At 45.0% G+C, this 24,793-nt stretch overlaps 1 protein-coding gene across 1 annotated transcript; it reads left to right on the plus strand.

Moving 5' to 3' along the window:
* On the plus strand, nucleotides 1-24,396 carry LOC135542506 (chloride channel CLIC-like protein 1). The gene is made up of 10 exons (XM_064969514.1): nucleotides 1-302; nucleotides 6,168-6,217; nucleotides 7,663-7,743; nucleotides 14,190-14,414; nucleotides 15,796-15,936; nucleotides 16,548-16,605; nucleotides 18,428-18,525; nucleotides 18,895-18,990; nucleotides 19,266-19,676; nucleotides 23,990-24,396. Exons 1-10 carry the CDS (start codon nucleotides 197-199, stop codon nucleotides 24,092-24,094), a joined length of 1,371 nt encoding a protein of 456 aa, XP_064825586.1. The 5' UTR covers nucleotides 1-196; the 3' UTR covers nucleotides 24,095-24,396.
* Nucleotides 24,397-24,793: the final 397 nt, after the last annotated feature.

Genomic DNA, 24,793 nt, shown 5'->3' on the forward strand with positions numbered 1-24,793 from the left:
AGTCGAGGTGGTCGGTAGGTGGCGGAGTGCACATTTAATTGTTGCGAACGCCATTATACCAACGAAGAAGAATGTCGCCAAAGCCAGTAAGACCACAGCTTGAAGTTATTGTTGTGAGTTATTAAATGTAGTTTAGCTAGAGTAACCTCCAAATGCCATAGTAGTAACGTTAGCTAGCCGTCTTAAAAGGAAGAAGATGTCAACAAGTGCTGTCACGCTGTTAATCATCACTGCTGCTGTATGCAGCCTGTTGCTCGTTGCTCAAGGGCAGATGGACGATGAGGAATGGATTGATCCCTATGATATTGTAATGACCTGACTAGATCATAAATGAGCAATTGTCCAGACAGAGGCTTGAGTTTGCGAATTGACGTTTTATTAAACCAACTTTACACAGGCTACTGTTTGGGCCGTAGCACACGCCAAAAAGATAACAGATAACCCACAAGCCAATCGTGACCTTCTCTTGGGAAGCCCAGACGTAAGAGAGGGAGAACAAAAAGCTGAACCTGGTCTTAACTTCCAATGCTCCACCCCCCCTCCACGCCACTCCGCCAACCACCAGGATGCCCGGCATCAGAACATTCCAGGCATTCCCGTGATTGGCAGATAGCAGGTTGATTGACATGTCGGACCCCGCGAACACCGGGTACTGGTCAGTACAACACAACCACCTCCTAGCCTAACACATAACACACAGCTGTCTGTGCGGGTCGCTACACAGCCCCCCCACCACAAAGTCCCTCGTCCCCGAGGGAACAAACAAAGTCTCTGAAGCGACCCGTAGGTCTCCTTTGCCTGCGTGTCCGTGATGGTCGCAGAGTGCCCCTCTGGGAATCAGGGGATGAAGGCATGGGGGACAAGGAAGCGGGAACGGGTAATACAGTCCGTGGCTCTGGGGAACCACGCGGTGACACAGGGGGGGAGACAGGGGGAGTGGGCTGTCTGGAGCCTTGTCTGCGGCACCCGAGGGTGGGTGCCTGGAGAATGTCATTGCCAGAGCGGGGAATTGTGGGGGTTCCTGGGGTTTGGGGAAAAGAGGCCCCTCTGTATGGGGCTAACCTGTCCCGGTGCAGTGCCACCTTTCTCCCCCTGGGAGGAAGCTGCACCCGGTACACAACCTCCCCTACCCTCTCCAGGACACTGCAGGGTCCCACCCAGTGACTGTCCAACTTGGGGCATCTGCCTTTTTTCCTTAGGGGGCTGTAGACCCAGACCAGCTCCCCAGCCACAAAGTGCCTTCCCCGGGTGTGCACGTCATAGTTCCTTTTCTGCCTCACACCTGCATTCACCAGCTGCTCCCTGGCGAAGGTGTGGGCTGTCTCCAGGCGGTCCTGGAGTCTCCGGGCATACTCCGGCCCCGGAGGAACATGAGGGCTATCCAGGGGCCGACCAACGCCATCTCCGCAGGGGTGCGGATCTCTCTCCCCAGCATGAGGAGGGCAGGCGTGCAGGAGGTGGAGTCTTGGACAGCGGAGCGGCATGCCATGAGGACCATAGGCAGGTGCTTGTCCCAGTCCCGCTGGTGTTTGGAAGAGACGATGGCCAGCTGCTGTCCAAGCGTTTTGTTGAAGCGCTCCACAAGGCCATCACTTTGAGGATGGAGAGGAGTAGTGCGGGTCTTGTGCATACCCAGCCTCTCACACATGGTGGCGAACACACGGGACTCAAAGTTTCTGCCTTGGTCGCTGTGGATGGACTCTGCAGCTCCAAACCTGCTGAACATCCCCGCTGTCAGGGCGTCGACGATGGTCTCTGCCTCCTGGTCAGGCAGAGCATAGGCCTCGGGCCATTTTGTGAAATAGTCCATGGCCGTGAGCACCCAGCGGTTTCCACTGTCTGTGGTGGGGAACGGCCCAACTACATCCACTCCCACCCTCTCCATGGGAGCCCCCACTGGGAACTGTTGGAGCTGAGCATGAGAGCGGCCTGGGGGCCCTTTCTCGCTGTGCAGTTGTCACAGCGGCGACAAAAGTCCTCCACATCCCTCTTGTGCTGCCCCCAGTAGAAGCCCTGACGGAGACGGCGCAGTGTTTTTGTGACCCCAAAGTGTCCAGTCCCCACCCCCATGAGTACTCTGGAGCACAGCCTCCCGCAATGCTTTTGGGACCACCACCTGCCACCTCTCCTCTCCCGTAGCTGACTCCTTCCATGCCCGCTGTAGCACGCCATCAGCCAGCCGCAGTCTCTCAAACTTCGACCACAACCCTTTGGTCGCGAGTGAGAGCGCTGTCACCTCTTCCCATGGTGGCCTCACCTGCGCCTCTACCCACTGTAGCACTGGCTGTAGGTCTGTGTCCCGTCCCTGCTGCTGCCGCCATTCAGCCACGTCGACAGTCTGCAGCTCGCAGCAGACCGGCCCGCTTGCCCGACACACTGTGGCACAGACACCCTCCTCTGCCCGCAGCTCTCTCTCCCGTCCCTCTCTCCGTTCACAGTGGCGGCAGCCGTCTGCAGTACAGGGCCGACGGGACATGGCGTCGGCGTTGGAGTGGCGTGCCCCTGCCCTGTGCACCACCATGAAGTCATACGGCTGAAGCTCCTCCAACCAGCGTGCCACCTGCCCCTCTGGCTCTCTGAAAGACATGAGCCACTGGAGAGCAGAGTGGTCAGTCCTTACAGTAAAGGGCAGACCACCCAGGTAGTACTTGAAGTGTTTGACGGAAGCCACAACAGCCAAGAGCTCCCGCCGGGTGACACAGTAGCGGCGCTCATGTTTGTCAAATGTTTTGCTGAAGTACGCCACCACTCTCTCCCCCTCTGGCCCCACCTGGGCCAGCACCCCACCCATGCCCACATTGCTCGCGTCTGTGTCCAGGATAAAGGGCAAGGTGAGGTCAGGGGGCGAGCACGGGGCCTCGATCAGTGCACGTTTGAGGGTGTTGAACGCCTCCTCACACTCCACTGTCCAAGTGAAAGCCTTGTCCTTCGGCAGCAGGCGGTTCAGTGGAGCAGCAACGCTTGAGAAGCCCCGTACAAACCTCCTGTAGTACGAGGCCAGGCCCAGGAAGCTCTTCAGCTGACGCTGGTCGGTGGGGGTGGGCCAGTCTCTGACAGCCCCTACCTTGTCCTCCATGGTGCTGATCCCCTCCTTCCCCACTCGGTGGCCCAAGAAGGACACCTCTCTCCTCATGAAGTGGCACTTCTCGGGGTGGAGCTTCAGACCTGCGGCAGCCACCCTCTCCAGCACACGCCGTAGCGCCCCCAGGGCTGACTGGAAGGAGCTGCCATGGGCCAGGATGTCATCGAGGTATACCAGACACTGCTGTCGGGGGATGCCATCCAGCACCCTGTCCATCAAACGCTCAAAAGTAGCTGGAGCGTTGCACAGGCCAAAGCACAGGACCTTGAACTGCCAGTGTCCTCTGTTAGTGGAGAACGCAGTTTTGGCTCTGGCCTCTGGGGAGAGGGGCACCTGCCAGTAGCCACTGCGGAGGTCTAGTGAGGAGAACCAGGAGGACCCCCTAACCAGGTCCAGCGACTCATCGATACGTGGTATGGGGTACGAGTCCTTCCTGGTTACCTCATTCAGCCGCCTGTAGTCCGCACAGAACCTCAGCTTGCCCCCCTTCTTCGGAACCATGACGACTGGCGCCGCCCAGGGGCTGTCTGAGGGCTCAATGAAGTCTGCCCGCTGCATCTCCAACACAGCCTTGTCTGCCGCCTCCTGGCGTGCCAGCGGGATACGGCGGGGACGCATCTTGATGGGTCGAGCATCACCTGTGTCGATCTCATGCTGCACCAGATGAGTCTGACCCACCTCTTCCTCACTCAACGCAAAGCTGTCTCTGAATTCAAACAGCAACTGCCACAACCGTTCCTGCTGCTCGGGGTCAAGACCAACACAGTTCCTCCCCCATATCTCCCTCACTGCAGACAGTGTCCTCTCCTCTCCCATCTGGGGTAGCTGGGCTGGGGGGTTGTGGCCCGGGCTCACAGAGGGCTGTGTCATGGAGGTAGCTGGGGGAATGTAACACACCGCCGTAGGTGACAGGGGGACTGGGGAAAAGTCACACACAGCTGTGGGGGAGGGGGCGCAGCCATGAGTCTCTGCTGCTTTAACTGTTGGAGTAAAGGGTTTGTTGGGTTGAGTGAATGTGACATTAGGGGGAGCCATGGTGACTTCCGTCCCTCCCTGGAAGCTCAGTGTGCCCCTATTTAGGTCTAACTGGCAGCCTGTGCTCCTAAGAAAGTCCAACCCCAGGATACAAGGGTCCTGCACAGCCGCCACCCACACAGGATGACGCACAGTCCTGCCCCCTACTGTCAGAGTCATTATTCCCTTCCCTTTCATGGGTGCCAGCTCACCTGTGACTGTGCGGAGCTGCACAGTTGTAGGCTCACACTGAGTCCAACCTGGCACAATATCTGGCCTCACCAGGGTTACTGTGGACCCAGTGTCCACCAGGGCGGAGCAGGGCACCCCCTCCACAGTGACAGGGACATGACAAAAATCCCCAACACAGGTCCGGCCCACCACAACAACAGGCTCCATCCGCTTGCCCTCGTCTGCTTCTGGGGGAAGTGGAGCCTTGCTTCCCGTCTGTGCCGGTGGGCTCCTCCTGAAGATGATGGTGGTTGGGGTAGAAAGCCAGGGGTCCGCACTACCCGGTCTATGCGGACCCCGAGCCGTTTCCCTGAGCTCTGGGGGACATGGGGCAATCTCGGCGCAGATGGCCTGGCTGGCCACAACCCCAGCAGACCCTGGGACCAGGGCTTGTGTTTCGTGCCGCCTGTAGCGACACAGCCCGAATGAGTTTTGTCATTTCGGCCACCCAAGCAGGCTTTTCCGGCTCCGGGCTGCTCTGCCCCCAGCTCGCACAGAGGGTGTGTCTCCCCGCACCCCCACCAAAGCCCCAGCTGAAGCCCCAGCCCACACCAGCTCCCTCTCCAAAGCCATCTCCAAGGCTGTCTGCAATGACTCAGGATGAGCCAGCTGGGTCTGTATGCGCAGCTCCGTAGGAGAGAGCGCCTGTATGAACTGGTCCCGTGCTAGCTCGCTCTGCACGGAGGGGGGCATGTGAGCATATGCCCGCCGAGAGAGGCTCTCAATGTCATTAGCTAGCACCCGTAGAGGCTCTCCAGGCCGTCTGCGTCTATTACTCAGTTCGGAGCGCAGTAGCCCGGGCTGTACACACTGTCCATAGCGCCTCCTCAGTGCTCCCACTAAAGCACCATAATCATGCCTGTCCTCGGGGCTAATCAATATCAAACAGGCCAGAGCTTCATCCGTGAGGCATAAAGCCAACTGCAGTGCCCTTTCTTCATCCGACCACCCCTAAAATGAGCTAACAGTTCAAACTGAGCATGAAAAGCTTCCCAATCCGCCTTACCGGAATACTTCGGGGTCTTAACAGATACGGACGCAGCCGGGAACTGGGCGCCGCCATGTTTGTTTACATCCTGAGCCCCAGATTCCTCGTCACGCCGCGTCGACGTCGCCACTTCGGTCCGCCCACCAGAATCCGCGCGAAATACAGACGACGAAGCACTCATGCCCGCTTCAGCCGCCATCGCTCTAACGTCCTCCCTCAAGCGGCCTCTGCGCTCCGACGCCCTGGCGATCTCCTCAGACAGAACCCCCGACGTCCATTCACACGCACCTCCTTGGCCATAATCGTCCCCTACCTCCACCTTCACTTTCGGATTCCCTCGACGCATTTTCAATCCCGTTCTCACCTACGGTAGCTAGCCACATAAGTCAGCTAGCTAGCTGGCTAACTTGTATTAACGTTTTTACTTCTGACACCAATGTAATGACCTGACTAGATCATAAATGAGCAATTGTCCAGACAGAGGCTTGAGTTTGCGAATTGACGTTTTATTAAACCAACTTTACACAGGCTACTGTTTGGGCCGTAGCACACGCCAAAAAGATAACAGATAACCCACAAGCCAATCGTGACCTTCTCTTGGGAAGCCCAGACGTAAGAGAGGGAGAACAAAAAGCTGAACCTGGTCTTAACTTCCAATGCTCCACCCCCCCTCCACGCCACTCCGCCAACCACCAGGATGCCCGGCATCAGAACATTCCAGGCATTCCCGTGATTGGCAGATAGCAGGTTGATTGACATGTCGGACCCCGCGAACACCGGGTACTGGTCAGTACAACACAACCACCTCCTAGCCTAACACATAACACACAGCTGTCTGTGCGGGTCGCTACAATATGTTGAACTACGACCCAAGCACAAAGACCATGAGAAAGCCTGCTGAGGTACAGTACAACAGCTGCGCAATGCCTGCTTTTCGTGCCATGACTCGGTGCCATTAGTTGAAATTATTATTTTATTGTTTAGGGTGTCCCATCAAAAAAAAAACATATTTTGACCAATGAGTAAAATAATGTGAAAGGCTGCAATATGTTACTTTTTAGGCGACACGACCAAATTCACAGAAATGTGTGTTATTAAAGACCATTTTCCAGTACATGAAACTCTTCGCGGCAAGAAAGCCATCGCCCATTCAACATATCCTAGATTTGTTTTTATAACTTCTGAACAAAATATATATTTTTTTGTGGTTGTCATAAGCTTACAATGTTTTGATTATTGATTGAACAGTCGTAAAGATTATATTTGGTTGTGATCTTTGCTAAATAATTTATGGACGCAGCAGTTATTCGCTAGAATCGTAACGCTCGTTGATATAGGCTGTCGCAAAAGTTAGCCAAAGAGCCATTTTACTGGTTTAAGTGTAAGTATAATGCAGTTGATTTGCGATTACACAAACATTCTATTAAGCAGGACATTCAAACGAGCCTTAATCTTATTGTAATCCAAAAGTAGTGTGAAATGCACTCATAAGTAACATGTAAATCGGGTCTTTTTTTTAAATGGCGTTATTTTTTGGTCTTTTACTTTCGGTTTTGTACACCAACTTCAAACAGAAGAAAATGCAATATTTTTGGTTATGAATAATATATTTCACTCTGTTTTAAATGGTACACTGGTTATCTACACTAGACTTGCTTGTTTTGTCACAAACTGAAATGGCAGAACGATTTCTGCATTGTGCAGCTTTAAATGCGGAAGGCACATTTCGGTTTAATGCATTCAGTTGTGCAACTGACTAGGTATCCCCTTTCTGATGGTTGGCCAGTACGCTTCTGACTGTGCCAGGGGATGATTATGAGGCCAGATCGTTCAAGATGTTCATAGATGACCAGCAGGGTCTAATAATAATAATATGTGGTTGAAGAGGATACGACAGGTCAGCACCTCCGTGGTAAATAAATGTCAGTTGGCTTTTCCTAGCCAAGCTTTCAGAAGTCGAGACAGAAGATCTGAAATTTGGCACACGTGATATATCAGACACCACTGTCCTGATTTTGGCAAATTACACTGATTGGCCCAAGGGAGCTGTTACAGTAATCAACTGAAACCCCACACTTTTAAAAAGCATACCTCCTGTCCTATTTGAGCATTAATTTGTCACTAATTGGCCCAAAAGGGGGTGCCGCAACATTTGTGGGGGACGACATGTTTAATGTTGCCATGTTTTGTTGTTTTCTTTGACATGTTTCCTATTGCAGTAGCTAGCTATTTGAACAAAAACATGGCAAATACACATTATTTTGAACATCTCTTAAATGCTTATGATAGAATGGCGAGAAGGTGAAATGTCACTTTCCTGAGTTTTCTTTTTTTCTTTTTTACACAGGTTTCACAGCTGACTTCATGCAATCTGGTGTTCAAGCAATTCCTCACCAGGTTTCTAAAGGAGATTAAAAAATTTGGCCTGGTATGTTTTGGCGTTGTCTCAACTTGTGTGAACACTAAATCGATGCCCTAATGCTCTTTATGTAAAGGCCGGAGCTATGGATCAGTAGGTAACCATCCTGCCTGCCCCCTCTCAATCTTTTCCCAGAGCTGATCAATCAGATTCACATTCTGCTCATGTTGTTTTAAAAAATAACCCCCTTTATTCTCCCCAATTTCGTAGTATCCAATTGTTAGTATTTACTGCCTTGTCTCATCGCTACAACTCTCGTACGGGTGATTAAAGGCTGAAACACCCACTGATTCGAAGGCACACTACTGAGGATGTGTCCCAAAATTGACATCTTAACCCAGTCTAAGAAATAAACCTCCCATGCCACTCTGTCAACATCACGGCAAATCTCATGCGAGTTCATTCCATCTATTGGCACAATGGCCAGTTTTTAACATCTCGTCCCGTGTTTTCTGAATCTTACACACAGATAATTATTTTTTTACATAGTTGCTGCTCACCTTCCCCTGCCCGTCATGTTTCTTACATTTCTTCCCCATCTCTTCACATTTCTTTACTCACCCTCTTCTGAACCAATTTGATTGACATCTTTATGAATAGCAGAAATAAAAACCCTGCAGCTATTTGAAATGAATATTCTAAAAGTAAAGATATTTTGTAGGCTAATTTGGGATGTAGGCTACAACCTGTTGTAGGCTAACTAAGAATATTGCAGTAGCACAAGCAGGGCACAGTCTACACATTGCATTGGGGCAAAAACAATCAGCGTTTTAACCAGATATACATTTGTGATGTTTGCAATAGCCTACTTTTACACCAGACAAAGACGTCAAAACATCGCCACGTGGAGGAAGGAGTATGGAATTACTCTAAAGTCTTTAATATCAAGCAAGCCTTTTGAATTCGAGAACAAATATCTGAGTGTTGCAAACAAAAATAATGATATTGAAAGCCAAAACATATGTGCTTATTTTGTTTTGAGCAAAATAAATAATATTGCAAGTAAATCATTTTGAAAGGCAAGAACAAATGAATTGTAAATAAATTCCCCCCAAAAATATTCAGTGAAACGGGTCCCTCTTTCCCTACAGTTTTTTCTATGTTTGGTTACGTTACCCTGCATTTTGCTTTCACTGCCTAGTAGGGCAATCTATATCCCGATAACGATACATATACGCTATAGCACATTTTCTGTAATAAATACATAAATAGTTTATATAAAATTATACTCAACAAATAAAAGGTACTTACTCATGTTTGATTATTTCTCCTTTTATTTAGAACCTTTGTGCAAATGTTCAATTAAGCATGTAACAAAATATAAAATATTAATGTATAAAATCTAAAAAGGTAAATGGAAAACATTTCAACTATAGTTGCAAACAAAATAAATATAGGTCTAAAGTTTACATACACTTATGTTTACCTACACTTACATACAGAAGGTTACATACACTTATGTTTGAGTCATTAAAACTAGTTTTTCAACCACTCCACAAATTTCTTGTTAACAAATGATAGTTTTGGGAAAGCGGTTAGGACATTTACTTTGTGCATGACACAAGTAACTGTTTAGACAGAATATTTCACTTTCACTGTCACAATTCCAGTGGGTCAGAAGTTTACATACACTAAGTTGACTGTGCCTTTAAACAGCTTGGAAAATTCCAGAAAATTATGTCATGGCTTTAGAAGCTTCTGATAGGCTAATTGACATCATTTGAGTCAATTGGAGGTGTACCTGTGGATGTATTTCAAGGCCTACCTTCAAACTCTGTGCCTCTGCTTGACATCATAGGAAAATCTAAAGAAATCAGCCAAAACCTTAGAAAGAAAATTGTAGACCTCCACAAGTCTGGTTCATCCTTGGGAGCAATTTCCAAACACCTGGAGGTCCCACGTTCATCTGTACAAACAATAGTACGCAAGTATCAACACAATGGGACCACGCAGCCGTCATACCGCTCAGGAAGGAGATGCGTTCTGTCTCCTAGAGATGAACATTCTTTGGTGCGAAAAGTGCAAATCAATCCCAGAACAACAGCAAAGGACCTTGTGAAGATGCTGGAGGAAACGGGTACAAAAGTATCTATATCCACAGTAAAACAACTCCTATATCGACATAACCTGAAAGGCTGCTGAGCAAGGAAGAAGCCACCGCTCCATAACCGCCATAAAAAAGCCAGACTACGGTTTACAACTGCACATGGGGACTTTTTGGAGAAATGTCCTCTGGTCTGATGAAACAAAAATAGAACTGTTTGGCCATAATGACCATTGTTATATATGGAGGAAAAAGGGGGATGCTTGCAAGCTGAAGAACACCATCCCAACCATGAATCACAGGGGTGGCAGCATCATGGTGTGGGGTGCTTTGCTGCAGGAGCGACTGGTGCACTTCACAAAATAGACGGCATCACGAGGAAAGAAAATTATGTGAATATATTGAAGAAACATCTCAAGACATCAGTCAGGAAGTTAAAGCTTGGTTGTAAATGAGTCTTCCAAATAGACAATGACCACAAACATACTTTTAAAGTTGTGGCAAAATGGCTTAAGGACAACAAAGTCAAGGTATTGGAGTGGCCATCACAAAGCTCTGACTTCAATCCTATTGAAAATTAGTGGGCAGAACTGAAAAATTGTGTGTGAGCAAGGAGGCCTACAAACCTGACTCAGTTACCAGCTCTGTCAGAAGGAATGGGCCAAAATTCACCGAACTTATTGTGGGAAGCTTGTGGAAGTCTACCTGAAACGTTTGACCCAAGTTAAACAATTCAAAGGCAATGCTACCAAATACACTCAATTAGTATGTAAACTTCTGACCCACTGTGAATGTGATGAAAGAAATAATTCTCTACTATTATTCTGACATATCACATTCTTAATAAAGTGGTAATCCTAACTGACCTAAAACAGGGAATATTTAGCGGGATTAAATGTCAGGAATTGTGAAACACTTTAGCCAAATACATATAAACTCAGTTTATGTAAACTTCTGACTGTGTGTGTGTATATATATATTTTTTGTGTGTGTGTGTGGGGGGGGGGGGGGGGGGCTTGCTTGTTTTGCATGTTATTTTGACATTACTACCTGTCACATATTAATTTGCATTTGGTACCTTGGGTCAAATGTTAGCACTAACTCACAAAGACGTTTATTATGTTCAGCATAGGAGAGCCAAGCACAGGAAGCAGCTTTTTCAGTAGTTTGGTTGGAATAGGGTCCAGTATGCAGCTTGACGGTTTAAAGGCCATGATTATTTTCATATAAAGCAGCTTGATTGCTCATTCCAGATGTTAGATGTGTTGATTAGAATCACCTGGACTATTCTCTTCAACACCTAACCACGGAGTTTCTAAACCCAGTGGCGCAACATTGCGAGATTTATGGGAACGTTTGCGAAGCAGGCCGGGGTTTCAGACGTCTATGGACTTGATATTGCAGCTGACAGTGCAGGCAATTGTTAGCATCAGTCATTCACAATTTTCCCACGATACATCACAGTTTTGATGCTCTTAAACACAGCCAATGAGAGTGGAAAATTCTTCTATAGTTGTTAATTTTCTCAATCTAAAGGCACAACCTGGATTCGAGCCAAAATCTCAAGTAGTTGAACATGTGTTACTCCAACCTTGTGAAAGTGACACTGATGTGTTCCTGCGCATGAGCTTAGCTAGCCAATGTCACCATGACATTGCCTGTAAGTGTGATCGGGGATTTCTATTGGTAGAAGCAGTTTCTGCCCATGGTCATACTGTACTACTAGCTAAGAAGCTAGCAAGCAAGCTGATTAACACAAATGACTGGTCATTTCTAGATAGCTGCAGTGCCAAAACCAACTTTTTCTAAACCTCAAATTACACTGCAATCGGAAAGTATTCAGACCCCTTGACTTTTAACACACTTTATGTTACAGCCTTATTCTAATAAAAAATTCCGCTCCTTAATCTACACACAATACCCCACAACGACAAAGCAAAAACAGGTTTTTAGAAATGTTTGCCAATTTATAAATATACATTTAAAACCTGGAGATATCACATTTACATAAGTATTCAGACCCTTTACTCAGTACTGTTGAAGCACCTTTGGCAGCAATTACAGCCTCAAGTCTTCTTGGGTACGATGCTATGAGCTTGACATAGCTATATTTGGGGACTTTCTCCTCTTCTTCTATGCAGATCCTCTCAAGCTCTGTCAGGTTGGAAGGGGAGCGTCGGTGCACAGCTATTTTCTGGTCTCTCCAGAGATATTCAGCCGGGTTCATGTCCGGGCACTGACTGGGCCACTAAAGGACATTCAGAGACTTGTCCTGAAGCCACTCCTGCGTTGTCTTGGCTGTGTGCTTGAGGTCATTGTCCTGTTGGAAGGTGAACCTTTCCCCAGTCTGAGGTCCCGAGAACCTGCTCTAGAGCACGCTTTCATTGCTCATATTTTCTCTCCTGACTAGTCTCAGTTCCTGTCGCTGAAAAACATCCCCACAGAATGATAATGCTGCCTCCACCATGCTTCACTGTAGGGATGGTGCCAGGTTTCCTCCAGACTTGACGCTTGGCATTCAGGCCAGAGAGTTCAATGTTGGTTTCATCAGACCAGAGAATTTAGTTTCTCATGGTCTGAGAGTCTGTTTTGTGCCTTTTGGCAAACTCCAAGCAGTCTGTAATGTGCCTATTACTGAGGAGTGGCTTCCGTATGGCCACTACCATAAAGGCCTGATTGGTGGAGTGCTGCAGAGATGTTTGTCCTTCTGGAAGGTTCCCCATCTCCACGGAGGAGCTCTGTCAGTGACCATTAGGTTCTTCTCCCCCGATTGCTTGTTTGGCTGGGCGGCTAGCTCTCAGAAGATTCTCGGTGGTTCCAAACTTCCGTTTAAGACTGATGGAGGCCACTGTGTTCTTGGGGACCTTCAATTCTGCAGGAATGTTTTGTTACCCTTCCCCAGATCTGTGCCTCGACGCAATCCTGTCTCGGAACTCTACGAACGATTACTTCAACCTCATGGCGTAGTTTTTTTCTCTGACATGCACTGTCAACAACTGTGGGACCTTTTTAAATAGACAGCTGTGTTCCTTTTTCAAATCATGTCAATTGAATTAACCACAGGTGGACTCTAATTTGTAGAAACAGCTCAAGGTTGATCAATGGAAACAGGATGCACCTGAGCTTAATAGAGTCCCATAGCGAAGGGTCTGAATACGTATGTAAATAAGGATTTCTGTTTTTATTTTCAATAAATGTGCAAAAATGTCAACCTGTTCGCTTTGTCATTATGGTGTATTGTGTGTAGATTGAGGATGTTTTTTAGAATCTATTTTAGAATAAGGCTGTAATGTAACAAAATGTGGAAAAGGTCAAGGGGTCTGAATACTTTCCAAATGCACTGTATGTACACTATATACAAAAGTATGTTGACTCCCCTTCAAATTAGTGGATTTGTCAAAATCATGGGCATTAACGTGGAATTACCCGTATACTAAAACGGAGAACAGCATCCTGTTCGAGAGTCTCATCATTCCATAGAGGGGTCATATTCGTGTGTAGCCCAAATCGTTCGGAGATACTTTTTTTCCACTAGAAAACTGATCTCCTGGTCTGCGAAATACTGCTTTAGCTTTGCCACCTTCCACAGTAGATGCCGACATGAGCGGATGTGGTGGATCAAGACGCAGCCCATGTAAAAAAAAGCAACATATCTCTATGTTAAAACCTGTTAAGGCCCTTGGGGAACCTGTACCGTGAACACGTTTAACAGATTTTGATGGGGATTTTTGTATTAAGCTAATTAGATGGCCACTCAGATATCGGCTCTAGGGGGTTATGAAATAATTTGTGCGGGCTGGTAAAATCCCTCCATGCGAAGTTGAAAACTAAATGGCCAGTAGCCGATCATAAAAGCGTCAAGAAAAGTTAAAGTTGTGACCCAGTAGCCTATTTCCCAAATATTTTCATAGCCTGAGAAGTTGTCCAAAATGTGCCGCATTCAAAAAGAACAAGAAGGAAGGTCAGTCCATTGGCCTAGCATAGGCTATTCTCAATCGCAGCTTTATGAGAGACGGAACAAACAATATAACCTAACTCGGTACGGTACGAAAGCCTGTTGCTCATCAGTTGACTGTCATTTCTTCGTGGGTGCGCCACAAAGACGTGCACATACACCTGACCTGGCCATGCTGAGACTCCCCCAGAAAGATTAGAAAAGATTTGCCTTCACTTAGCCTCTGCCCACAACCAATATTTTTCGCCATGAATCGTCCAGTTATAGCATGTGATTTTGCGCTATAGCCTGACAGTGGTTGTAGCGGAGGTGTTTATAATAGGGGGCAATACCATCTTTTATAAAAGTTGAGTACATAATCACATTGGGATAAAGGTTGTGACGTAATATGCTTTCTGTATATGCCAAGTGACTGTACTTTGTGCTATTTATTTTCTATTCCTTTCCAACCACTAGCCCAGTGATTTCCAGAATGATCTCTACTACGACGCCAAAGTAAGACTGTCTCGGCAAGCGTTGGCGGAGATCTGGAAGCTTCTGGAGGGAATGGACACCTGTAGAATGGGGGATCTGGACGATGCTCTCAGCCAGATCCTGGTGGATCTCAAACCACATGAACTCGAGGCCTCGAGATGGCACTTTGAGGACAACTTTGGTGTGGAGATCGACACAGTCATGAAGGTGATAATGTGTAGCAGAAGGACTGTGATGCTCAAAATCAAGTGCACACCACATGTGAACACCGCCGCACACGCCACATGTGGTTTGCCTAAAGGAATTGATGATTGACAGTTTGTAAAGTAGGCTACAGGGAGGATGAAATTTAAAATAACTTATTTTTCTGTGAGGGAACGTCTTTTCTGGAAAACACAGTAACTCGTGGGCAAGGACTAGCCTACACACAAACTAAAGAACATATGAAAACAAAACTACTCTCAATGGTGCTGGCTGGCATGTCTGATCTCTGCTTGAGGCGAGTCCGATCTGCTCGGCTGACTGAGATGCGAAGGAAGCTAACTGCCACTTTTGTGTTCATCGATATCTTAACCGCTACGATTCAGAGCAAAGTCATTTACTGTACACTCAAGACAAGACAGAACTGATACCACTCGTTGGCGTCACAACGCCAGGAATATTTCTCATCGTCATTGCAGTTAAGGAGCGACTGCCCCTAAAAACAAATGGACTATGAGACATCAATTTGAGCGAGGAACATTTTATTATTGTGTCAACATTGACTACAAAATGTAAATAGGATAATTTTGGTCATAAAGTAGTTTTCGTCCAAAACAGATTTGCACGATAGGAAAGTCACGGAATGAACCGTAACAGTACCGTAACAGTTTTCCGTGCGTTGGGTTTATTATAATCCTGCCCACAGCTGGCGTACCCACGGTAATCATCAATTAGGAGCGCAGCTGCAAGCAACCTGATCGTAATGCCCATGGTCAATTTGGTTTGACATTCGATATACCTATGTGGCTAGTTGGAGACATCTGTAAACTAAACAATGTACATGGGGCAATATTTTAAAAGGTCAGTAGCTCCAAATGTTTATGACTTAACCTCAAACCATCAAAACATTTTAGAAATTTAGATACAAATATTGAAAGCATTTAATGAGACAACTAAAATATGTGCGACATGAAAATATTGTCCTAGAGATAGGTTATCCGAAGTCGAGCCAAATTTTCCACACTTGCTCACCAGCCAGCTGAAGCTAAATGACAAAATGATTTAGTTAACTCTTCCCACCTGCGAACACGAGACACCCACATCAAACCACACCCCGAAACCAAATCCTGTTTGAATTCAGTCATGGCTGTTAGCATTTCTTAATGAACCAAAACAAAGCCAAAAAAGTGTTTACCAAACTCTGTCCTGGGGGCCCCCCTTGGTGCACGTTTAATTTTTTTCCTTAGCACTTCACAGCTGATTCAAATAACCAACTCATCAAGCTATTATTTGAATCTGCTTGTGTAGTGCTAATGAAAAATTCTAAACTGGCCCCCAGGACAGAGTTTAGGAAGCCCTACTCTAAAGGACCTTCTCTCTCTTCCAGGTGTTTGTTTGTGTCTTAATTATAGTGGTCATCGTCTGCAGCGAGCTGTGGTCTACAGTCTCCTGGTTTGTCCAGTTCAAGCGAATATTCACCATCTGCTTTCTCATCGGTCTGGTGTGGTTTTGCTTCCTCCTCTACAAGGTAAATTATCAATACACACTTCCATGCATTCTGTAAAATGTCCACTTGCTAATAACCCCTTACTGTCTATGATGCTCTATGTCTTGTAGTAAATAAATATAGTTATTATAATTAAAATTACAAAATTACTTATTTTCAGACAGTGGCCAGTCTGGCTACTTTCAGTGTAGGGTCTGTCTGATTCAGGATTGATTCATGTTCTCAGAAGTAAAAAAAATAAATAAATCTGTCGACTAAATGCTACAACAGTATTTTGTCTTTGCAAATAATATTTTTGGGGGGGTTTATGACCAGGTAAGGATGACTTAAGCTAGTTCGGCTATTTATAATATGCCATAGTCTATAATTAAAAAAATCTAAGCCAACTAAATAAATTGAAGGAATATCTTGAGGGAAAAACAAAATGTCTTATCAGTAGAGTTGGACTGTTTTTTTTTTTTGTTGTGAGATTGATTGATAGAGGAGGGATAATAGCACTTGTAGAACCAGGGTTCGAACTGGGTGTGTGGACCCAGGTACGGCAGCAACTGCCACTAAACCAGCTTCTGACCCAGGAATGGTACAATGCTAAATCCATCATATCTGTCATTGTATTTGTATTGTCCTGTCAGATTGACTTTGCCGTCGACGCGAAATGCACCGGGAAAATTGACTGGTGGGACTTAAATGGTGAGCTGATGCAAAAAAAGCATTAACACCTGAGCTTTGCATAACACAAATGTGGGATTACATTTGAATAAATGCGTTGTTCTTTTATAATAATTGGTGCATGAAGAGATAATATCCATTTTGTAATGCCATTTAAAAAATGGGTATTAAAACGCATGGACGCTGTTAGAGATGTGAGTGGAGAGGAGTGGAGCATGCTTAATTTGTCTGGAGCGTGGAGTGAGATTCCCAAAGGCCGGGGCATCGGCCTTCGCTTCACGAGCTCAGAGCATGCCAGTGTGCTGCTATCTACAGCCCCTTCCTTTAGCTACGGTGATGGAGTTCGGAGACTAATAATTTAATACAACGAAGTGTTTAATGCTGCGAGTTTAATGCACTTCTGGCCAAAAGGGTGTTTAGCATCCCCAGTTGCTCTGCAAGTGTGGAGAGGGTATTCTCCACGACTTGCCTGCTCTCCAGGCACCATCGCATGAGCCTGAAGCCACAGACTGGCCAAACTCACTTTATAGACTATAATGATTTAATACAACCAGCCTATTGTGTCGCACACGCAAATGCTTCACAATGTATTTATTTGTAGGCTATAGCCTTGAAATAATATAGCCTAAATAATTCATTTTCGTTCCTGACTACCTGCTATTTAATGACATGTAGCCTATTTTCGCTTCTTACATTCACCTTTTCATGTTTATTCAAATAATTTTCATTCAAATCCATATGTTTTGGTTTCAATACTTAAAAAACAATTGGTAGATCCAGGTAGTCACAAATAGTGTTGGTTAAATTGTGATTTTTAATGAATGGAGCAAATTGGAGCAGAAGTTTATTTTTCAGCATGGAGCGGTTTTGACCTCCATGTGCGACAAGTGCGATTTCCAACCACTCAACTCCGCTCACATACTCTGGTTGGAGACCATTTAGACCTGAGCACCTTTTCTTGTATAATTATCAGTAGTAATAATCCTTTATATGGGTTAGGGCTGATAAAATAGTAATTTACAATCTCGCTCTTTACTGGTTTATATAATGATGTTCTCTTAGTTTGAATATGTTTTTTATTTTTTATATCCTTGTAGATTGAAAGTGTTCGGTTTAAGCTCTTTGTGTATGAGAAGTGGAGTTTATTTAGTGGACTGCAGTGAACTGTAGGAATGTGTACTCCCAATAACTCGAGGCCCTCTCACCACTGGTAAAAAGTCCTGTGATATGCACAGAGGTTCTAGATTTCTGGTACAAACTCCAGGAAGACAGCAAAAAAAAGAAGCTCAAACTAGATTTGTTTCACCCAACTGGAAGTGTCAGCTAAGAACATACAATTCAATGCCCATTTTATACCCTTAGTTCTCACGTCTTCCTTTCCAGAAAGATGTGTTTCAGTACTTTTCCATCATCCACTATTTCTCTGTGCTCATCCTCGCATATCACTGGACTTGTTATCAGTCAAGAGAGGGCCTTGAGTTATCGAGAGTGCACATTCCTGCAGTCCACCAAAACATTCCACTTCTCATACACAAAGAGCTTCCACCTAACACTATAACTCTCAAAATATATATATATTTATATAAACATATATTTAAGAGAATATAGTGATATATACCAGTAAATATAGAAAATAGTCCGATTTGTAAATGACTACTTTTTTTTACATCAGCCCTTACCCATAATTATTAGAACAGATAAGTATACAAGAAAATGTGCTAATGGTCTCCAACAGCATAAACATTTTGTTACACTTTTTGCAGTAAGCTTACTGTGGAAATGCATATTGGTTTATGTTGCCGTGAAGCCTACTATATTGGACTCCTTCCTACCTTTACCCCAGATTGGTACAGAGGTGCCATGACTCTCCAGGAAGGTCTCTGTAAGATGTACAACAAAGTCCTCAACGTCAGCCCAATCCTTCTCGTACCCCAAGCTAAGGTAACCTGTAGTTGACAACCGGGGTTGGGGACAATTCCATTTCAAGTCAGCCGTACAGGATGTAAGTGCAGAGCCTTTGGTCTAGCGTAATGCCCTCGGCACATAAACTGCTCCCTACCGGAGATGAGGGATCAAACCCCAACTCCAACCCTTATCCTTCCCATCTCTCTGTATCTGTCTCTAATTCTACCTGTCCAAATCAAGTAAACAATGAGTGAATCCTTCCTGCATTGAAATGGAATTGACCGCAACCCTGTTGATGACCAATTACCTGTGTAGCATTTAGCCCATTTCCATGATGGTGTGTTATGTCTCTCTCTGAATGCAATCACTATGACCATCACCGACCTCTTCACGGAAACTCGGAAGCACTTTGGCCAGAGGATCAGCGAGTTGCTCGTAGCCATCAAGGTCCTACCGGTCACCCGTGATATCCCTGTGCTCCTCATCGTGCTTTCCATCCTGGTGCGTGTACACACACACACACACACTTGAAATACTTTTAGAAGGCCTTGGGTAAATCCCATTTCAATTAAAACAATTCAGAAAGAGAATTGGTGTTGAAAAATCCTTAAGAAAATAAATAGCCCTTTTTAATGCTTGAATGAGAAATTTAAATATACTTCCATATTTAAATGGAATTGAACCCATCCCTGACTATCACACGGCAGTCATAGTAACTGTTTCCAGTTGTAGCCAGCTACATGTCACTGAAGCAGTATATTTCTCATGTTCCTCAGGTGTTTATGTACTGTAGATGCCAGGCAGCCATCAAGCACTGCATTACGAGACTGCTGAGAATCGGCAGGCCCAGGGACACCCCTCCTCCAGCCATGGACCAGCCCGAGCCCCAGGCCCATCTGAGAGGTATAATACATGACCCACTGGCAGGGGGGGAGGCCATTCAATGCTCCCCTCCCAGAAACGTGGAGACCCTGAGGAACGACGACTGGTCGTTTAGCAACGCCCAGGAAGAGGTACAACAACCAGTTGTAGGTGGGGCCACAACTGCAGGCAATGACTCACAAGAAGCTAAACCCTCTCTAGCTAAAGCCAAACCCAATGAGAGGGACGTGACGTCTGAATCTACTGACGGGGAGTCTAAGCAGCTGGCCGAGAGGCAGCCCTCACCAACTACACAAGGGAATAATGTAAGTGGTTTGTGTTGATCTCAGCTGAGTTATGGATGCGAAGGTGTTCCCTTATGAACCTGGGGGCCTTATCAAAAGCAGCCTGTCATTCTAGGTCTTTAGATCTCTAGATCTTTTACACTTCAGAGCTGCAAGCCACAGAGGGGGGGGGACCCGCCAGCCTCTAGCAGTGGAGGAAAAGGTTGCGTAGAGTTGGGATTTGGGGAAATTGTATGTAGAAGGTCTGGAGAAGTTCAACCGTTGACTTTTTAAAAGGACGTTCTACTCCAAAATTAATTAAAATAATCTAAAATATAATTTCCACCTCCCAGAAATAAGCCCAATAAGATATTACATATTGGAAAAATGATTGTAACATATTGGACCAAGCGTATAGCCTATGCATGGTCCATCTTATCAGGTATGCTATAAGCATTATCACCTGTAGCCCAAGTGGCTATAAATGAATAGGCTGACTCATTGGTTTTGCTATCTGCATTTAACATGGGCATAATCATTAGCTCGATCCGAAATGGGATCTTTTAACTAGTTAGCATGTTTTGATAAATGTTATGTCCAGACAAGTTGCATAAACACACTGAATATAGGATAACTTGGGGACAAAACGCCACACGGTAACACATCCTGTACTTCTCACAGAAACCACTTGGTGTCGGCATGCTCCTCGGATCCAAATGCTGGTGACGGGTAGCACTTTTCTGGGCAGCTGGCATTGAAAGCCCCATGCTTGGTGAAAGGTGTTAGGTGATTCAAATTATACATCAGTTGGTTAATTGCAGAGCCGGTGTTTTTTATTTTACCCAAATTGTTCTGACGCCACTGTCCTTTATTGTGCTTTTGTTTTGTTTGCCTGCCTGGTCATGGTCAATGTTCATGTACCTTCAACACATGATGATTGTGTGCAGTGATCCTGTCCGTGGTGGCAATGTTTTGAGATAATGTGAATGATGATCTGTATGGTATTACAATAGACAAATCGACATGAATAGGCAAGCGTACGTCATTGGGTATTACTAATATACACTAAGTGTACAAAATATTATGAACACATGCTCTTTCCATGACAGACTGACCAGGTGAAGGCGACGATCCTTTCATTGATGTCACTTGTTAAATCCACTTCAATCCGTGTAGATGAAGGCGAGGGGACCAGTTAAAGTGGTTGCACTACTCAATATTAGGAAGGTGGTGTTAATGTTTTGTACACGGTGCATTCGGAAAGTATTCAGACCCCTTCCCTTTTTCCACATTTGTGTTACGTTACAGCTTTATTCTAAAATGATGTAATTTTTTTCCCCCCTCATCAATCTACACTCAATACCACAAAATGACAAAGCGAAAATAGTTTTTTTAGAAATGTTTGCTAATATGACTTATTTTTTAATTAAAAAAAACAGATACCCTATTTTCACAAGTATTCAGACCCTTTTGCCATGATACTTGAAATTGAGCACAGGTGCATCCTGTTTCCATTGATCATCCTTGAGATGTTTCTAAAACTTGATTGGAGTCCCCTGTAGTGTCAGGACTATCATTAAATGTGAAGACTTATTTTATAAATTCTCTGTGATTATTATTATTATGTGATTAAACTAATCATGTAGACTTGAATTAACTAGGAAGTCAGGGCACCACAGATCTCTATTTCCCAAATCGACTCATCAGATATTTTCATATATTAACAAAACAATCTCTTATTAAGAAATTATTATTACCTCACCTGTTCTCATTACTGACCATCGCAAACCCTTGAATATCTGCACGAACCCTAGCCTAAATCATGAATCAGCGATATACAAATTTGCTTATTTATTTACTAACTAAATAGTCACACAGAATTACTTAAACAAACGGTAGATATTTGGGTTACTACATGATACATAGAAAGTCCCTAGCGGACAAAGCCGATATGATGGCTTGGTAGACAAACTAAAGGGGTGGGGACTGAGCGGGAAAAACTAAATGGATTCACTACACATAGTTGATAATTATATTAATTGAAATGCTAATCCTTTGCACACGAATGGCCGCTCATTTGAGAACAATTGCAATGTATACATTTAGACCCGTATGTCGTTTTTGTCTTCAAATCATCAAATTTTATTTGTCACATACACATGGTTAGCAGATGTTAATGCGAGTGTAGCGAAATGCTTGTGCTTCTAGTTCCGACAATGCAGTAATAACCAACGAGTAATCTAACTAACAATTCCAAAACTACTACCTTATACACACAAGTGTAAAGGGATAAAGAATATGTACATAAAGATATATGAATGAGTGATGGTACAGAGCGGCATAGGCAAAATGCAGTAGATGGTATCGAGTACAGTATATACATATGAGAGGAGTATGTAAACAAAGTGGCATAGTTTAAAGTGGCTAGTGATACATGTATTACATAAAGATGCAGTAGATGATATAGAGTACAGTATATACGTATACATATGAGAAATAATGTAGGGTATGTAAACATTATATTAAGTAGCATTGTTTAAAGTGGCTAGTGATATATTTTACATAAATTCCCATCAATTCCCATTATTAAAGTGGCTGGAGTTGAGTCAGTGTGTTGGCAGCAGCCACTCAATGTTAGTGGTGGCTGTTTAACAGTCTGATGGCCTTGAGATAGAAGCTGTTTTTCAGACTCTCTGTCCCAGCTTTGATGCACCTGTACTGACCTCGCCTTCTGGACGATAGCGGGGTGAACAGGCAGTGGCTCGGGTGGTTGTTGTCCTTGATGATCTTTATGGCTTTCCTGTGACATCGGGTGGTGTAGGTGTCCTGGAGGGCAGGTAGTTTGCCCCCGGTGATGCGTTGTGCAGACCTCACTACCCTCTGGAGAGCCTTACGGTTGTGGGCGGAGCAGTTGCCGTACCAGGCGGTGATACAGCCCGGCAGGATGCTCTCGATTGTGCATCTGTAGAAGTTTGAGTGCTTTTGGTGACAAGCTAAATTTCTTCAGCCTCCTGAGGTTGAAGATGCGCTGCTGCGCCTTCTTCACGATGCTGTCTGTGTGGGTGGACCAATTCAGTTTGTCTGTGATGTGTACGCCGAGGAACTTACTCTTCTCTGTTGGAATCCGGTCCGTCTGCTGGAGAGTCAGTTCATAATTGTCCGTAGAGCTCCGAGACAGGATTGTGTCGAGGCACAGATCTGGGGAAGGGTACCAAAAAAAATTCTGCAGCATTGAAGATCCCCAAGAACACAGTGGCCTCCATTCTTAAATGGAAGAAGTTTGGAACAACCACAAACTCTTCCTAGAGCAGGCCGCCCGGCCAAAATGAGCAATCGTGGGAGACGGGCCTTGGTCAGGGAGGTGACGAAGAATCCAATGGTCACTCTGACAGAGCTCTGGAGTCCCTCTGTGGAGATGGAGGAACCTTCTAGAAGGACAACCATCTCTACAGCACTCCACCAATCAGGCCTTTATGGTAGAGTGGCCAGATGGAAGCCACTCCTCAGTAAAAGGCACAATAGCCAGTTTGGAGATTGCCAAAAGGCACCTAAAGGACTCTCAGACCATGAGAAACAAGATTCTCTGGCCTGTCAAACCAATAATATGAAACCAACCAATATATACTCTTTGGCCTGAATGCCAAGCGTCACGTCTGGAGGAAACCTGGCACCATCCCTATAGTGAAGCGTGGTGGTAGCATAATGCTGTGGGCATGTTTTTCGGGGACTGGGATACTGAGGTAGATCCTTGATGAAAACCTGCTCCAGAACGTTCAGGACCTCAGACTGGGATGAAGGGTCACCTTCCAACAGGACAACGACCCTAAGCACACAGCAAAGACAATGCGGGAGTGTCTTTGGGACAAGTCTCTGAATGTCCTTGAGTAGCCCAGCCAGAGTCTGGACTTGAACCCGGTCAAACATCTCTTGAGAGACCTGAAAATAGCTGTGCAGCGACGTTCCCCATCCTACCTGACAGAGCTTGAGAGGATCAGCAGAGAAGAATGGGAGAAACTCCCCAAATACATGTGTGCCAAGCTTGTAGTGTCATACCCTTGAAGAATCAAGGCTGTAATCACTGCCAAAGGTGCTTCAACAAAGTACTGAGTAAAGGGTCTGAATACTTATGTAAATGTAATATTAGTTTTTTTTGTAAATACATTTGCAACCATTTCTAAACCTGTTTTTGCTTTCTCATTATGGGGTATTGTGTTTAGATTGAGAAATCTATTTTAGAATAAGGCTGTAACGTAAAGTCAAGGGGTCTGAATACCTTTCGAATGCACTGTAGCTGTGGCTTCTCATAAGTTGGAATGATTTGTTTCTAAATATTGCTCTTTGCTTACTGTTTGCAGACGCAGGAGAAGTCATCAGAAGAGATGTCGTCTATCTCAGGGCAGCATGGTGAAACTGATAGGGTGCCTGTACAAGAGACTGAACCAACGTCGCTAGCACTATAGACTATGTTCTTGGCATTGACAGCAGTGCGAAATCTCAAATCCATTGGATGCCTTAAGCCAGTTATGAAGATGCAGTTTCTCAAGATAATGAAGAATACTTTTTATTTCATTTTTTGAAAATGTTTTTCAGTTTACACTGTAGGCCATAGTGATTTTTTAAAGTCTTTAAAAAAATAGTAGGTTGTTTACCTGTCTTACATTATTTTTTGTTAGGGAAAGACCAGCCTTAATGTTGTATAGATTCCATCAATGTAAATGTCCATTTACAATCCCCCATATTTTTTTTGTTTATTTATATATATATATATATATATATATATATATATATATATATATTTTACAAAACACCAGTCTCAACATCAACAGTGAAGAGGCAACTCCGAGATGCTTGCCTTCTAGGCCGAGTTCCTTTGTCCAGTGTCTGTGTTCTTTTACCCATCTTAATCTTTTCTTTTTATTGTCCAGTCTGAGATGTGGCTTTTTCTTTGCAACTCTGCCTAGAATTCCAGCATCCCGTTGTCGCCTCTTCACTGTTGATGTTGAGACTGGTGTTTTGCGGATACTATTTTAATGAAGCTGCCAGTTGAGTACTTACTTGTGAGGCATCTGTTTCTCAAACTAGACACTAATGTACTTGTCTTCTTGCTCATCTGTGCACCGGGGCCTCCCACTCTTTCTATTCTGTGAAGGGAGTAGTAC

The sequence above is a fragment of the Oncorhynchus masou genome, chromosome 6, assembly GCF_036934945.1.
Source record: "Oncorhynchus masou masou isolate Uvic2021 chromosome 6, UVic_Omas_1.1, whole genome shotgun sequence".
NCBI lineage: Eukaryota > Metazoa > Chordata > Actinopteri > Salmoniformes > Salmonidae > Oncorhynchus > Oncorhynchus masou.